The sequence below is a fragment of the Periplaneta americana genome, chromosome 10 (assembly GCF_040183065.1).
Source record: "Periplaneta americana isolate PAMFEO1 chromosome 10, P.americana_PAMFEO1_priV1, whole genome shotgun sequence".
Taxonomy (NCBI): domain Eukaryota; kingdom Metazoa; phylum Arthropoda; class Insecta; order Blattodea; family Blattidae; genus Periplaneta; species Periplaneta americana.
Window position 1 is genome coordinate 29,838,290 of NC_091126.1, and position 18,707 is coordinate 29,856,996.

At 34.9% G+C, this 18,707-nt stretch overlaps 1 protein-coding gene across 13 annotated transcripts in view; it reads right to left on the reverse strand.

Moving 5' to 3' along the window:
* The window catches only part of Ca-alpha1D (Ca[2+]-channel protein alpha[[1]] subunit D), a 591,502-nt gene that overhangs the window by 51,440 nt on the left and 521,355 nt on the right, over positions 1-18,707 (reverse strand). For 7 of the 13 annotated variants that reach the window (XR_011334265.1, XM_069837072.1, XM_069837074.1 and 4 more), the window contains 3 exons: positions 7,595-7,612; positions 4,349-4,537; positions 1,757-1,859 (listed from right to left, as the gene is read on the reverse strand). Coding sequence is in view for 12 of the 13 variants with exons in the window: in XM_069837072.1 (XP_069693173.1) it covers positions 1,757-1,859; positions 4,349-4,537; positions 7,595-7,612 (310 nt within the window). In the remaining variant the exon portion in view is untranslated. The remainder of the gene's footprint in view (positions 1-1,756; positions 1,860-4,348; positions 4,538-7,594; positions 7,613-18,707) is intronic. The other 6 variants (XM_069837077.1, XM_069837076.1, XM_069837070.1 and 3 more) reach the window with 1 other exon arrangement.

Sequence of the window (18,707 nt, forward strand, 5' to 3'; positions counted from 1 at the left end):
AATGCTGACGACTTTTGTCAGGAGTCCACTGTCAAAAGCAGGGTTCTTCAACCTACTATAAATTTACGACATGGAATTCACAGCTTTACTTTTCTCCTGAAGGAAGGCATGTTAAGGATTCTGCTGCCTTTATAATCCACCACCTTCACTGGATTTGAGATGTGAACCTCACGTTCAATGGACAGCATGATAACTGAACGACCACAATGTCTCACAGTAAAAGATAGTTGCCTTGTCGTTGTTTAGTCAACTGTCCAAAGATAGGTCTGAACCTCACAAGTGATACCAACACGGCACTAAGCCAGGAGTTAATGAGGTAGGGTGGCCAGTTTCTTTCCCCGTCCATTGCATACATCGCCAATTAGCTACATGTTACACTAATCAGACTTCTGATGCATATAATTATTATTAGTAAATATTTAGTGTTGTATGGGTGCTTATTTCAAAACATTAACACAAATCAATAAAAAATTATTAGTAATCAGGTGAACATAGAAATATTTATCACAACAACACATATTCGGTCTTCATAACAATAGTCAACATTTCACAAATATAAATTGAGATATGAAAATTCTAAAAATAAACCATAAAAGAAAAATATTAAATCTTTTGCAATCAATTGAAATTTATATAGATAAATCTAGTACCAGTAACCCTCATAGCCTTAATGATAAAATCATTGCATTACAATTTTATCAACATAGCAACAGAACCGATAAAATTCCCAAACAGTCTATGCGCCAGTTATTCAATAGAGGAACAGTAAAGAGGACTTGTCCATACGTCATAATAATGAACCTTGGTGACTCAACCAAGTTATATCTTTGCCCTATTTCAATTAGATCAATACGGTACTTCATTTTATTCAACGTACATTGTTCAACATATATGAAGATAATTCAATTTTAATCATAGATAAATACTGCACAATTATTTCAAATCACAATTCACAATAATCAAAATATAATTATTGTCAAATTTATACACTGAAGATTATTTCAATTCAGTAACTTACGATAATTTCATTAACCGGTACATTATATACCGGTAATGTAATGGCGCAGCACTATTTCAACATTTCAAAGTTTCCAACATTAAACAAATTTATTATTTTATTTTATTAAAATATTTTCACAACAATCTTAATAACTTTGAAATGTATATACATAAATATAGAACCAAAAATATGAATTTTCTACATTTATTTGAACCTAAATGTAAAACCATAGCATGAGTCAAGGTCCTAGATTAATAAACAAATTTTATTCTAATAATACTTTAACCACCAATCCCCTCCAAATTAATAAAATAAAAAGTTTGTATTGGGCTTATAGTTTGGGTTTAAATATATTTAACACTTTTTAATCTGTAATTTATTCACTCTCAATTTTATTTTGTTTGTATTGGAATCCCCTCCTGAGCACGACTCTTACTCATTCAGGAGTGGGCTAGTTTATATTATATTAAATGTATATTAACTTGTATTCATTTGTAATATACTAGCATTAAATAAATAAATAAACTAGCCCAGAAACATGTATAATTGCTGAGGATCATGCACACTCGAAGTTCAAATATTCAAACAACTGCATCTTTAACTATTTTATAATTTTAATGATTATTTTATGATTATATAATCAGGTGAAGTTCTCAAAATTTGCAAAACATCCCACATCCAAGAACAGTCTAAGTGTTAAATCATATTCATAGATACTTAGTGAAAATATTCTCATTACAGAGTCAATTTCCTTACCTGTTGCAGATCGGAATAGAACTAAAACTGCCTGAGGAAACGTTTGGAAGTTATTGTTGCGATGAATTGCTGTTTCTGAATCCAATGCTATTTTACCAAACATCTAAAATGAAAACAAGAGCATGTTTGAATCTGTGTATAAATATTTTAGGTACTGTACTACACAATTTATCCACTTATTATATCACTATCAGGATCCCACAATTTACATTTACCAATAAAAAGTCGTTTAGTTGAGCATGGATAAATCTACCATTTAGATTCTTCAAATAGCTATTTATCATCACTACACTACAGTTCCAATTAATTTGTTTCCAAATAATCTATTAGCAGTCAAGTAGATACAAATCCAGCAGTCATCAGTCTATTCCCAGCAAAGGAAGATTACATTAACGTCCATTGCAAAATGGCTGGATTTTCCTTGCAGGCCTAATGTGTATGTCCTTCACCATTTGGAACAGCAACATCGTGTAACGCTGGCCAGGCCATAAGGTAAAGAAGTATTGCTATTCTTTATTGTATATTTGATGCAGTGGCGGCTCCTGCGTATTGCTTAAGAGGAGGAAAGAAGGTAACAGGACGAAATGACACCTTCTTGAATGAAACATGCTACAAATTAGCCAACATGCATACATGTAAGACCAGGTAGTGTTGGGGTTGGCCTTTCCTTCTGTATAGCAATAATCTGTTCTTGTAAACTGAGTTTCCTAAATTTTCAAAAATATATAATGTTTTCACTTCACCTCGCAGCATTTTTTCGAGCACACTACAGCATCACACGTGTTGGAAGAGACTATAGCTACTAACACGTAATCGGAACCGCGGAAATGGGAATGGGAAATAATCTGAGGAAAGCGAGAACACTGCACCCACCCACGTGGTCTGCGTTGCCACATGTACATTTTAAAAGTTCAGTATCACATGCTTTTGAAGAATATCAGTTCTTGTAAAGTCATACTACCATTATTGTTCAAAGTTGCCGGTGGCCAATTAATTTTTTATGTTAAAAATAATGTAGTTTGGAGTACCTACTTTCAATTTCAAATATATTTGTGAAAAACTGACAACTTGGCTGTTGCCCTGTCTAGTACACAATGAACGGAAGTGAATTTCAGGGGCCAAAAAGATCTGCAATACTAACGTAGAACTACATCCTCTTTGTTTTATATAAACCCGACTTTAACTTTCAAATATCCTTGAAAATTTCAAACCATGGATAGTAGCTTATATAAAGTGCAATGAATAATATTTTTGGTTTATAATTAAAAAAAAAGTTTATATGGTATCTTTCATAGCCTTGCGTTAAAACTGTTTTTATTGTGCCTCCTCCTAGATGTATTATAGTCTGGTTGAATGCAAGATCGTTAGATGGCAGCGGTAGCAAGCTTGCTGCACCCAGTCAGTTTCTATTTCCCGCCCATGCGCTGATTCAGAGGAGGATCTCCTCCCTCTCCGTTCATTTACTCGCAAACTCTGCTTCTTTCTCTGGCCGCTAGTGCGCTGTTGTCTATGTGTACTAACTGCAGTAAAGGAGGAATGGATTGACTTTCCTCCACACATCTTTCTCACAGTTTTCTAGCAGCACATGAGCGTGCATCGTTTAAAACTCGATCAACCGAGGTTTTCTTATAGCTGTGAACTTAAAAATTAACGAATCTTCCTTGAATTTCAAAGCACATATTTCATTTGGTTATTTACTTTCAAAAGAAGAAAATGTGAGGAGGACGTTCCTCCCTTCCCTCCCCTGAGGAACCGCCACTGATTTGATGCAACATTTCCACAAGGATGAGATGGAAACAGGGTAAGTGACTCAATGTTTGAAATATTTTAGGACTGAAGGCCAAAAGAGGAGACAGAAGTGAAGACGGAGAGAGAAGGAGTAGGTGAAAGCAGAAGTGAAGGCAGAGAGAGAAGGCAGAAACGCAGGAGGAGACTGGAGGTGGAATGTGGACGAGGACAAGATGGGAGGAGAACGCGAAGGTGGAGGAGACAGGAAAGCAAAGGCAAAGGAGAAGATGGGAGGAGGAGGAGGTGAAGGAGGAGATGGGATGCAGTAAAGAAGGTGTGAGGTGGAGGCGAAGGAGAACATGGGATGTAGAGACGAAGGTGAAGGAGACGGGAGGCGGAGGCGAAGATGGTTGGCAGAGGCGAAGGAGAAGACAGGGAGCAGAGATGGAAGACAAGATGTGGAAGCAAAAGTGAAGACAAGATATGAGGGAAAAGCGAAGATAAGAGGTGGGGAAAAAAGGCGAAGAAATGTAGATGGACCGAAAGTCACATTTGCTAGCATTCTGTATAATCGCTGTTAACTCATATAAGACGCTCTTTTCATTCTTGACATAGGTGTAAAAAATATCACACCATTCTGGCTGTTGATTTGGAAGCAGGTAATTTATTGTACGCCTTCTTAAAGAGTATGTGTTATTTTTTTACGTTAAAAGTTGAATCAATATAATTCTTAAATTTACCACAATTATGACGAAAATATATCAGTTATATGCAATACCTTATTTCAACTCTTACTGCCGGAATGCATTGTTGATTTTATTTCAAATGATCGATTGCTAATAACAGAATTCTTCACACACTCACCTGCATTCCAATAACAGCATAGATGAAGAACAGCATGACGATGAGAAGTGCAACATAAGGCAGTGCTTGAAAAGATTTAATAAATGTCCAAAGCAAAGTACGAATGCCTTCACCTCTGCTCAGAAGTTTCACTAATCGCATAACTCGGAATAAGCGGAAGAAATTGATGGATATCATACCAGACCCTGGCTGAAAAAATAAGATAGCATATCAAACTTATAGCCTTCCAAAACGTCAACATATATCTATGTAAATCACGAACATGGACATGATAATTTTATACACCAACTCGCAAAGTTAGCATTGCTGCAGAAAATTCATCTTGAGTCTTTCTTTCCAAAAAGTAAAAAGTACAGATTATTTCCAAAATTTACTCAAATGTTTCAAAAGAAAATAATTTATTTTATGACGATTTTATTTATTTCTGCTATAAGAATTGTAATCATATAGATTTTAAATATCTACAATGATGGACAGGATAAAATTGAATAATATTAACAGGATCTTACCAAGAATAGACATTGCTCATTTCTTTCACAGACCCCGTGCGAACAACAGGAACTAAAAGGCAATGCCTGTTTCACTAGAAGACTGCGAAAGAATTTCGGCAGAATACAAGAATGATAGACACTCACTGTTTAAAACTTTTTCCACAAGCACTCAACTTCTAGATTTAGAAGTGAACAACTCTGTTAGAACTAATATGGAGAGTTATCAGACATGGAGCCCCATTGTGACGGAAAATAAATACAATATTAAAGTAATAAACTATAAACAAAATTACATATCTCTTACATTGTTGGATTAAGGTTGCATTTCGTTTTGGTTCCTCACAAGCCAACTTTCAACTATACAAAAATATTTTGTGTTTAACTTATCAATAGTTCACGACGTCCAACCAAATGTGGATATAAACACACTGATGCATCTTTCTTGACAACTTCCAAAATTCTTCACAACTAACACATATAGTTAACAATATTTAATAACCTACCTTGTTCAACTATTTGAAATTTCACTACTGTACCGGTACATTATAAGAGAGAATTTTGGAAAGTTGTGTCTATTGATGGTAAAGATCCAGACAGCACTAATTTCTTTTTGTGGGGTAAATTACAATTTTGGATCAAGGCATGCTCTTCTTGCACAATGACTACAAAAATAAAATTTAAACATGCTAAGACACTAGTGTTTCTTCTAAACCAAAACTGTTACAAGCTGCATACTACAATTCGACCAGCCATCATGCAAACAAATTTAAAAATGTGCAAGTTACCTATCACACTAAAAGCTGGTGATCTAGTGGCTACGAAAATCATACAACGGGCAGGAATTAGCACTGCAATAACAAATAATGCAATCAAAGCCTTTGAAAGTAAAAATTTCATGCAAAGTGATTGCATGAAGTGTTGCACGCTGCAAGTTCCTATCAAACGCGTATTACAGGTATGCAACCATCAAAATATTTGCTGTATTTTCCACAAAAAATATTCATCACTTTGAAGATCCAATACAGTAACAAAATGTAGAACCTCCAATAAGCTACTTAAATTTCCCGAAAAAGTTTAATATAAACTTGGGCCAAGCATTTCAATTTCCTGTTTATTAAATTCGTAAATTGACGTCAGTATAAAGCTTTTATATATTCATATGTAAGGAAACAGAAGAATTAAAAATGTATAACCTAAAAATTAATTCTAAACAGCACATCTTATGAACTGTAACTAAGATAGCCATTCATAAGGTCATGGGTCACAATTTTCTCAATTTACCCCACTTGAAGAAATACTCTGAGAATATAGGAATTCATGCAATTCAAAATATGATTCTATCAAGGAGCAAACAAAATCTTTATATTTTCATAAATGACCAAGAGGTATTATCTGAAACATTAAAGTGGCTTGAAAGTATAGATTGTTAGCAAATTGTTAGAAAATGCGTAATTACTTTTTTTTCTTCTGGCTTAGAGTGTACAAGTAACGAAATGATTCTAGAAAATACAATCCAAGATCCCTTTTGAAATTATAAATCACTACCTTAATAAACGCAGGAATAAGATTTTTTCCCCCCTGTCTCTATAATCTCTATTAACCAAGTTATGGCAATAAATTGTCTGTCTCATTTTCTTCAATATCCTACCAGTAAAGTTTACTGTGGAAAACAAGGTGTCTAACAGCTTTATTATTACAAAATCTTTTCTATCAGTAGGAATATTCATGTCAGCCTATTTCAATACCGTAAAGAAAATGTATTAATCTCGTGTTTATTCAGTTACAATTTAATACATATCACAAAGTCAGTTCCGTAATGTGATGAATATAAACTAATTTGAAGATGTAAGAAGAATTAACAGAGCTACAGCAAACTACAATCCATTGTATTTATTTATTTAACCAAATGATCATTACATTATTGTACCGAAATAATCATGTATGCAGTTCATATTATTACCTTTGAAATTGCCATATCCCTTATTATCAAACGCCTTCTGCAATATAATTTAAGTATTAAACATTGAAAGCACATACTTTTTCGCTGCATAAATGTATTTGAGGGTTCTGTAACAATCTGTAATTGAGAAACTGGTATAAAAAAGTACCAACATTAAAGTTAATATAGTGCTGTTGCTATTTTACCATGAACTTGTAATGGTAAATTTACATTTACTGATGTTACACGAGTCATGAAATAAATATCTGTGAATAATGTCAAGATGAGCATGGCAATAAAATAACAACTACTGTCTACATGTTTTCCTACAATAATGACTATCTATGTCGTTTGAATTCTATAATAAACAAAATGTTTAGTTTGAGAAAAACTGAACCTTTCCTCCATGCATAAACTCAATCCATAATTATATAAAAATCTAATTTTTTCCTAATAGACAACCATGCGAATAGATACCGAAATTAAGACTGAATATAACATCAAGCAATCTAACCAGAACCTAACTCTCATACTCCAAAAGCATTCAATACTACAGAAGAAGTTGTTGTAAGAGATACATATTTATTTATTTCCCAGAAGCCCTTTTTTATTAAGTTATTACACAATAAATTAGAAATATTTATTACACTGTGTTCTTTAAAGTAATAGCAAAGAAGGAATACCATTCTAAACTTCTTTGAAGCGTATTCTGAAATAAATTTCACTGAAGTCCGGAGTCAAATCTTCAAATACGCCATGAGAGTTAGCTTCCGGTCATCTCCACATGAAACACTAACTTGACTTGTAATCACAAACCTTAAACCTTGTAGGGGTCTGGATTGACGAGACATGGAAGGAAACACCTTGGTTAGTTGATGCCACATTTTTGTTGGACTTTTTCATCTATTTTTAACTAGGTCGGTTGGATGTTGCCCAATATTCTTGTATTTGCAAAAAGAGAAATTGGATTATTTATGTAATAGATGACAATGCTTGGGAGTGACAGGAGAGAAGACAAAGCTCCTTATACAGCCACTCAAATCTGTCTTTTGCAAATATAAGAAAAGGGCTGTCATCCATACCCAAGGCTATCAAATACATAACGTTTATTTATGTACACTTTCAAGTTTTCTTTCTGAGTAAAAGTGGGCTGTATGTAATAAAACGCTTAATTTGAGCAAAGGGTATTACAAAATTGAAGAAATATGTAGTTTTGCTCTCCTGGATATTTGTAGCATTGCCATTCTGAAAGGAGAATCAGACATTTTGGACCAATTTTATGGATCCATCTTCAAGGTACAAATACTTGAAGATGCAATCGATGAATTGGGCCAAATCTTCGCTTCTTTCTTCATAACGCTATAAATACTCAAGAGGTATTGAAATCCTGAAGTATTGCTCCGAAGACAGATAATGATGACTTTGGTTGTAGGTTTCAGTGACAGAACAATAATGCAAACCGGAAAGTGTACTTCAACTTTAGCAGAAGACATTTGCAGTGATCCTCTTCGCACTTCAATAATAATCACATCAATTCTTGTTCTGAAGAGAGAATTATGTCAATGTTTCTTTTGTGGACCATATAAATGTACAAGACTAAAGCTTCTGCGCAGAACGCAAAGCACCTAGGCAAGCATTTCAACTCAGTTTCTTTCATTCTACAAGACCTGGTGAAGTTTCTACTATGACACTTCGTGCTCTGTGGACGCATCTACACAGCTGACGTTTAGAATGTGCAGTATGCATGCAAACTAACATCAAGAACTAGTCATCTCTCCAACATTGCTATTGGGACGAATCATTCTGTATAGAATCATTCAAGCTAAGAGTTACCAATATACCGAAGAAGAGAAGTCAAGATCTACTGGTTGCAAGGCGGGAAAAGAACTAGCCAGGCAGGGGATAGTGAGTAGTAGTGATACAGTAACGATGTGTGTAAAAAATAAAAGGAAAAATAGCAATGTATATGCCCGACAACTTACATAGTTCAGCTCTAACAAGACTGCCTTCCTGCTTGCAATGCAAACCTAGTTGGGTGCAAGCTGGGGCGTTCCTTGTGCCAGAATTAATTTTATATTCATGTCCACATGAGTAAATAATTCAAACTCTGGTATCAAAATAAAGTTGCAACATGACGTGATGCCATGCTATATATGTATATGCTAACATAGTAAATGAGAAATATTGCCAGATATCAAAATCATTGTTATTCCTTGTGAAATTTAATAAAATGCATTGCTTCCTCAAAAGGCAATTAAGCATCATACACGTTTCGTGAAATAACTGCCATCTACTTACAAAATATGCAATCCAAAACAAATGCCGAGGAAGAAATTATACCTATTATTGATATGGTGCGAATGGGCATCACATTTTCAGTATGATTTCAATAAAAAATTAAAAGTGTATGCTGACATGCTAATCATCGCAGAAAGTGCGAGGGGCTGTTGACAAGTCTGTTAAAAATATTTAAGAAATTTCAATATTACAAGATTATCAGAGTTTAAACACAGATTGATGATAAAACATTTTAATTCTTAAAGAATTGATTTGGTGCAATCATACCAGGTGCCCCTGATGTTGAAGACACATTAATTGGAAAAATAGTTATTATATTAAACAAGGAAATCTACAGTTTAGTACTACCGGTACTAATTCTCGTATTGTCGGACCATCGGATGTATGCCCCTTCAGCGCTGTCGTCGTTCTTGGAAAAGTTAACGCCTCTACTCACCCCATTCCACCCGTTTCTCTCCCACTACGTCAAACAGCAGGCCACGAAACTTGCCGAATAGGGATGTTGCCAAACTTCCGTCAAACAGTGTCATGTCTCTTGAATTTTGCTTATAATAATGTAAGGTTAATTATTACTTATTCATAATTTAATTTAAGTAGGTCTAATGACGCTGATTGACTTATGCAAAATGCTATTACTTGCTTAATAATATTTCTTTCACCACTCCGTGCTACAGTATTCATGTTGCGTTGACAACACTGGACTTCAAGTGCAAATAAACTGTCCCGCAAGAAGGCTCAAAATTGTGAGTAGTGGGGGAGAGAAAGAGAGAGGGATAGAAAAGAGAGAAATAGGAATACAGGGAGAGAAATGAATTGCCGAGGCTGAAAAGGAATTAAGGTTCAGTTAGCATATCTTACGGGGGCACAGATCCGATGGTCGGACTATATTAATATACGATATATAGTACACAAGCAGTGTCCTTTCAGTTGCTAAATAAATTTTCTGGCTAGTTTATTAATGATAATTCATATGAATACCGTAGGCCTACTATTATGAGTATGTCGTCTGAATTCTGAGATTTTCTGATACATTACGTAATCATTGAGCCTGGAGGAATATACAGAATGTCTCTAAAATGCTAAAAAAATCATTAGAAATTGGTTCTATACACAAAAAGAATGAAAAAATTCTATATAGACTGTCTCCAATCGAAACATTTCAGAACTAGAGCCCTTCACCTTACATAGAATCCCTCAGAATAAGTGTTCGAAATGCGATCCTCCATCTGAGTTCAGGCCTGGGCACGATGCTGGGTTGATCTCGTATATAAACTAAAATTCCAGGCATTCGGGACATGGTTGTATATGCTTAAAAATTACACCATTGCAAAGTTTCCAAACCATTCACTAGGATACCATAAACTAAACATTTCAAATATCCCTACAAGAAGAAGTCTAAAAGATTAAGCTCCGGTGGCGGGGAGGCCACATAACAGGCTCACCACGACCTATCCATTGTCCAGGAAAACATTATCAAAATGGTGGGGAACATTTTATTGGAAGTGAGTATGTACCCTGTCATGCATAAACGACATTATCTGCTTTACATGCAAGGAGTTCCGGCAGTACATTGACAAGACAATCATGGCAAGTCTGTCAAGTTGTTTGGTAAAACTGAATTTTCAACGTGCCAGTCCCCCAAGAGACCTGGCCATACATTAAGTGAAAATCTTTCCTGATATTTTGCCTCGATCATTACATGCGGATTTTCATCTGCTTGTATCTGATTATTTCTTCAGTTAATACTAATGCAGTTTATACATGATAGGGCACCAGCTCAAGTTGTTTTTCCTGGGAAAGGAATAGGTCATGGTTGGCCTGTTATGTGGCCTCCTTGCTCACTGGATCTCAATCTTTTAGACTTCTTCTTGTAGGAACATTTAAAATGTTAATGTTAAGTACCCTAGGGGATGATATGGAAACTTTTGAAATATCATATTTTTATGCAAGTGCAACCATTCTCTGAACATCTAGAATGTTGGTTCGTGTACGACAGTCAATGCAGAATCGTACCCAGACCTCTATTCAGGTGGGCGTATTGCATTTGGAACATTTACTCTGAAGGATTCTACATCTACATAAGCAAAAGGTTCTAGCTCTGAAATGGTTCAGTTACGGACATATGCATATATAGAAATTTTCCATTCTTTTTATGTGTAGAATCATCCCCAAAACCTCGTTGGAGCGTTTTAGAGACACCCTGAAAAGTCACTTTTGATGTGGCTTTATGGAGAAATGCATTATAGAACCTTTTCCATTCAAAAACTACCACAATATGGAAATGTTAAAATACTGCAAAATTAATCAATTAACTTCTGTTGCATGAAAACAAGTAATATTCAAATTAAAACAAAAGAAACCATCCAATTGATCATATGTTCCGAAATGCAGATTTCCATGACATACTGGTAACAAAGATATGTCACAGAAGATCACTGACCATCAGCTTTAAATTAATATTTCTCAAAACAGATCAGAAGAGGAGTTCAAATAAGAGCCTCCAGTTCACCGACTGACTAATCTACTTCTGAAGCTACCGTCATACTGGCTCAGTGGTTCAAATACTGGTCGATTCACTCTGAATTTATAACTTATTTTGGGCAAGCAATTGGTCCCAACAACACAGGAGTTTTCTCTGGGTGTTATGGATCCCCTGTGACATCTCAATAATTCTACGTCATTTCCATTACGAGTATAATGCAGACCCACTGTGTGTGGTGCACTCTGGATAGTCTCTGACGAACTAAGTGGTGTATGCTTCTCAGCACTAATCATGTTTATGAGCCGCACTTGTAGAATAGAGGCAAATAATGGTAAGTTAAGGGTCCTGTCACTGCATAAAAAGTCTGAGACTTGTTAAGATTATATCACACATTGTACTTTCTGGAAAATGCAGTAGTATTTATTAATGTTGACTTCGAGTATATTGTATGATACAGATGTATAAAAATATTTCATCATTTTCATATTATTCACATTTAAAAATACGCACTCAGATTAAGTAATAAAATTGAACTATTTCTTTCGTTCAATTGAAAACAGCAAAGTAATATTTCTAAGTTTGTCTGATGGCATGTTGTAGATTAGAGGTGGATAGTGAGATAAGTCCACGCACACTTAAGCCACTAGTTTACCTCACTGTGTTACCTCCAATTTTAACGTGGGAGAAAAATTACAGTACAAGCAAATTTTACCTGGAGCCCTCTCATTCAGGGACAGGAATTTTTACGCGCGCTAAACCTACGAAAAGGAGACCCACAGTTTTCCTCCTTTTCCAAAGGAAGTCATGATATAGATTTTTATAATCCTTAAAAATCCATCAGCCTTGGCCAGGTTTGGACATGCATTGTGATATAAAATTTAATTTCAGTATTTACCGATTAATTAAAGATGCTCCCATTGAACTTAACAAGAACTTTTTTTCGCTTATTGTCCCTTTGTATGAATTCATATGATATAGTAAACATTTTTTCAATCAAGGATTTCTATACTGTATCTTACTTGGGCACCTTGTATTGAATAAGAAAATTAGTACCGGTATATTAAAAAATGTTATTTCTTCAGGAGTCACAGTTACTACTGCTTTAATTTACATAGGTAAACTACAGACAATCTCAGCCAATGTTGACATAATGCACATTGACTGGCCAGCGGCAAGACCCCCCATGCTACTGTCTTTTTTTGCCTTCATAAACACTCCGACCATTGCATCATGAATCCATCAGCAGTATGAACTCTGACATTACCCTGCTGAAGATACACTGTGAAACATTCCGCATATTCATCATAAAATGGTCCAATAATTTTATGACCTGTGATGGCACACCACATCCCTATTTTTCGTCATATAGTGAAACCTCGTTCACAATTTCTGGTTTGTCCACTGACCTGTATGTGTTATTATGTGAAGGAACATGACCATGCCAATGAAACAAACATTCATCAGAAATGAAAATCGATCTGAAATCATTTACTCCGTTATTAACATCTTCTAATATCCAATTAAAAAAGTGAATTCTAATGTGTAATGAATTACCATATGCAGAACAGATGTTGAAAATTGGGAGACAACTAGTTTGAATATCATTAACTCGGTTAGATGTCGCCCTCATGGAAGAAGTGCTAACTACTGAGCACAGATGAATCGTTTTTTAGTCTTTTCCACATGTGAAGAGCAACAAGACATAATGAAACAATCAGAGTGAAATTCAAGGGAAATATTGGGCGTGTATGGTGATGATTGTTTGGACCACAGAAAAATTTCCAGATCTCTTCTTTGAAGATGGCCGAATGAACCTTGCTGACGAGCCTAGTTCAGTTCACCAGCATCCATTTCAACATCACCCAATCCCAGCTGCATTGCGAGTGGTGGATCCCCCTGCGAACCTTAACATAGCAGTTTAACATTTCGTATGACATAGCATATGATATTGTGACAGAAGAGCTGAAAGACCAGAAAATGATGTCATTGCTGGACCACTTCATTGTGCTATGTTGAAGAAAGGTGAGACTGGTGATGAATCCTGGGCATACCACTACACACCCGAAACAAAGTAACCAGTAAGATGTGGAAACATTCAGAGTCCCTGCCACCGAATAATTTTCAGTTAATCAATTTGCAAAAAAATATCACTAGAGAAGGTATTGTGGAACTTACATGGCGATCTCCTGAAGATATTTAAGTCATCTTGAGATTTTATCTAGCTCTGAAATTTCTGAAATACTTGTTGTCTTTATATTTCTCAGATGAAATAACCAGTAAGTGCTAAATAAGAATAACATTAGTTCATCAGTCAGCAAAATGGTGCCTTTGTATGTAAAAACAACTGTATACAGACAGTCGAGAAGAAAAGTGGCTTGCCAAAAATTTATTTTTCATTGTCTGTTACAATATGAGTGCGTATTTTTATAAGGAATATATATTGGAGGAGAGAGACGAATTTATATAAATCTGTATCATGGGAACTATCTTGCATGGTATAGCAAGCTGAAGAATATAATTTAACGTTTACTAATTTCTTACAAATGTTATTAATTTTAGAATAAATTCATGTATTCTTATCTAGAACATGTGCACATGAACTCGAAGAAATTTACGTCAATAACTTAAACAAAACTTTATCCCTGGTATTTAATCAAATTTAAATCATATTTATAGACAGAATTGGTAGGTAATGTTGTCAAAACTAGACCGGTAACATATTAGACGAAAATATTTTCTGTATATAAATCAAAATGGTGGCATTTGTATGTAAAAACCACAAGCATCTCACAATACGAAAGAGAAATAACCCATTTGTCAACATCCCTCCACCTTTTGTTAGGTCTTCAAGGTTTGTGAGAAACTTTCTCTTTTAAGGCAAGTTCACGATATAATCTAAGAAAAAATAAATTTAACAGGAAAGTAAGAACTGAGTGAAGAACCTCGAAAGCAGACAGTAGAAATAAAGAGATCTCTAAGTGAAATAAACTATTAACCTTTATCATCCGAGTGATTTAATGAAAAAAAAAGTAATGTGATTTATTTACGTGGTGCTTTGGTTTAAATTCATGGCATCTGATTAAATCTAGCATAATACATTTAAATTCCCGGCAGATAAAGGTTAAACGCCCTTTAAGTGGGTAACAAACACAGGAAGAGACCATAGATCACTGTAAGTATAATCATTTTGGTTTTACATATACAGAATGCAGGAAAATTCAACCAAGAAACTTTGTTAGGTAAGAGACGGGGTCCAATAAAATACTTTTTAATAAACCCAATCTGAAAATGTCACAGCTAATCGCTATAGGGTGTAGAACTCAAAGTTATTCTGTTCCAATAAATTGGTAATCCACTGCATATTGTATCTGAATCTATGCCTACAAAGGCATTTTCTCTAGGAACACATGCACGGCATTGTGTATGAGATATTGAGACTAGGGAGGAGTTCATTCCAAAGATTAATTCATTAGACAAACAACAAGGATATTTGAACATGTCTACCAGGTTACGCTGTGTCTTTGAGCAATGCATTCAGACTGGTAGATTAAAATTTAATCTTCATCTTACGATGTTTGGTGACGTATATACGTCCGTTGATGTGACATATTAATGAATTTAAATACTATTATAGTCACAATCATGCCATGGTATGAAAGAAAAATTTCACAACCTCGAGCGGGAATCGAACCTGCGACTTCCTGTACTCCGGTCAGGCGCTCTACCACTGAGCTATCGAGTTCGTCTCACGCCAAAGGCTCGGAATCATCCTTTCATACTGGCGACTCTGTTATAGAGTACTGTCCACAGCGTCTGATCTAGTCAGCATTGCTTATGGGTGTGAAGAAACTATACAAATGTAATCTTCATCTTACGATGTTTGGTGACGTATATACGTCCGTTGATGTGACATATTAATGAATTTAAATACTATTATAGTCACAATCATGCCATGGAAAGAAAGAAAAATTTCACAACCTCGAGCGGGAATCGAACCTGCGACTTCCTGTACTCCGGTCAGGCGCTCTACCACTGAGCATACCACTCTACCACTGTGAAATTTTTCTTTCATACCATGGCATGATTGTGACTATAATAGTATTTAAATTCATAAATTTATTTTTTTTATGAATTCTGCTGTTCTCTAGAAGACTTATTTGTTTTCATTTATATCTGAAGTACATGATATTTGTTTCCTTTATGCTATGAAAGGCTTATTTTAAGAATTTTAAGCATATGAATTCCTTCTACCTTCTGCATTTAATTAGTCATAAAAAACGCCCTTCTTTTCATTTACTATGCTCCCAAGTCTAAACACTGAAGCCTATTTAAAGAGAGATACTATATCGACAACTTTGATGTTATCTAGTGAGAAATGGTGACATTTCCGGAGATGAGTTTATTGTTAATAAATACTTGCGAAATTCGTTGATAGAATTTTTTTGCATTCTCTATATGACAGATTTTCAAAGGAGGTATAGTATACACCAGAAATCTCCTCTTTCAGAAAGGCATCCAAAGCTGAAAAAGCTCATTCTGTAATAACAGTGGCAAGAACATGCATACCTCATATAAATAAAGCCACTGAGATAATTATAAGCTGCAAGAAAATAAATAAATACTTTAATGCTCCAAGTAGAGATATATGTAGAACGATTAACAGTATCAGAAGACTGTCATTGGGTATTCATGTATCTTGTTAAAAATGTTGTTGAAACAGTTAAGTTCTAACACACACTGCTGACCAATGACTGATAGAAATGTGGTGCAGAAAAATTAAAACGAATGTTTAAATTCGAAAACATAACCTTGCATATCATAATCCAATATACAGTTCCTACATTTAACTACGAAAGAATCATTTGCATTGCATAAGAAATATGAAGTAAGCATACCATCACATGAGCTGTACGATGCAGGAAAATAACTTGGCCCCTTTGACGTGACTTCCCACTTGGGAGATTAGAATAAAACATTTTGAAAAATCCCATATCATATTTGTTAAGGAACGAGTCTCAAGTCTTGATAGATATATGTGTGTAATATAACATATATTTTTCAAATTTACATTACATTCACAGGGTGACCATAATTTTGAAGATGACAAAGGGTTAGGTTAGTTTTCTCTCTCCTTTTTTATTTTCGAAATGAGAAATACTTATCTTTATTTAAAGTCCTTACAACGAATAAAAGTAAGAGAATGGTCGCATAACTTTCTGTAAGTTCTAATGAAATACCACTATACAGTATGTTTCAGCAACATTACACAAACTATCAGAACTGTTAAGAAGAGGTGTCATAAAACAATCTGAGAATAGCTACCTACCATTGGAAACATATTTGTTTTGAGTTATAACCTTAATAGTCGTCACTAAAATACCAGAAAGAAAGAAAAACCCTCTCAGATGCTTGCATATTGGACGTCAGCAATAACTCTCTTCGAGATCCGAAAGATTTTATTTTCACTTAACACTTACAAACACCAGCAATCTTGTGGACATTGTAAGAATTACTATAAACTTTCTGGTCAAGTTTCGTCGTATGATAAGACATCCAAGTACACACACATAGAATATGGTTTATTTGGCTTTCTAGTTTTTCGGCAACAAATACTTGTCTCCACCTCACAACTGAGGAATTTCTCGACTCGGCTTGTAATCTCAAATTACATCTGTCAGCCCTAGATGTCTGTCACTGAAACATCCTGTATAATTTCGTTGAAATAATTAATTTCTTTCAAATCATAATTAAATTTTCCATAACGAGAAAACCGTATAACTAGACAGAGGCAAAATATGAAATTTCATATCCTAAACCATTCCTGCTAGCAGTATGGGAACAAGGATTTTCAAGATTCACGCCAAAAACTTTCATATTTCATATTATTTTTGTAAAATGTTCATATTTCATAAAAACCCTCACATTTTTTACGATATTTCACCTCTGTTACCGGTAATATTTCTGTGACTACAATGAACCAGGCTTTCCAGATACAGGGTGAGTCAGGAGGGAAGGTACATGATATGAGAAGTGATAATATTGGTGATTCTGAACAAAAAAGTTTATATGAACTTATGTTCTGTTCATAACAGTATCTGACATACAGCTGTTTGAAAATCACGGGCGTCAGTCTCATGTCCTTCATCAGCACTCGCATGTGGACGCAACCAAAACGACATTAGGTTGTAGTAGGATGAATGAGTGTATCCTGGGCGTTGGATCAGTTGTGGTGGAGTCATTTCTTGACCACTGAGGTTATCCGACCTTACTCTATTGGATTACTGTGTTTGGGGTTGGCTTAAGAGCATACATGGGCATCGTGCCTCACTTGAGAATTAGTGCCTCACTGACCTTCACAGAGCTTATCGCTCTGAGTGACATCATCTTCACAGTCCCCGTTCCTCCCTCACGTAGCTCCTAGTCATGGGCAGGTTCTATATCAGTTTCATAAGCAATATCAGTGGTGGCATAATGGCATTATCAAAGCAGTGTGTACGTGTTAGAAACCGATTATTTCATGAGAAATGAGAGGAAGACTTTTTTTTTGCTGTTTAGAAGGGGAGAACATACGATGTATGTTATGCTCGAAAATCCTATTAGGCATTAATAAATTTAATATACAATGACTTTACTCCTTATGTCATAAAGAACATGTTGAATTAGAAGGTAAGACAAATTAAATATTATTTTTTCGTACTATTCTGAAGAAAATTTATGATCTTAACATTTGCATAGTATACTAAATACGACATTATACCGTAAACACGCTGCATTAAAAAGTACGAGGAATTAAATATTGTTCGTACGCAATATTTCCAAAAGAAATTTATAAAAGAAAATATCAAATGTGCGTAGAAAACGAAATATGATTTTATTTTAGGTCGAGAACGTGCAAATCTATTAAGTAATCGTAACGCCAGAATATTCAAGAAAATAAACGTAGACAACGTGAAGGAATATTATTGGCTAGTTACGCAATTTCTTGCCTGTGATTTAAATCAATTCAGTGACTGAGAAATAGTAAAGAGATTTATGATTGAAGCTGCCGAATTAATCTGCCAAATTGAATAAAAGTTTTCGAGTCTCTCACGTTAACCAAGCGCTTTCCTAATAATTCGCCACTGACCGCCTTAGTGATTACGATAAGGT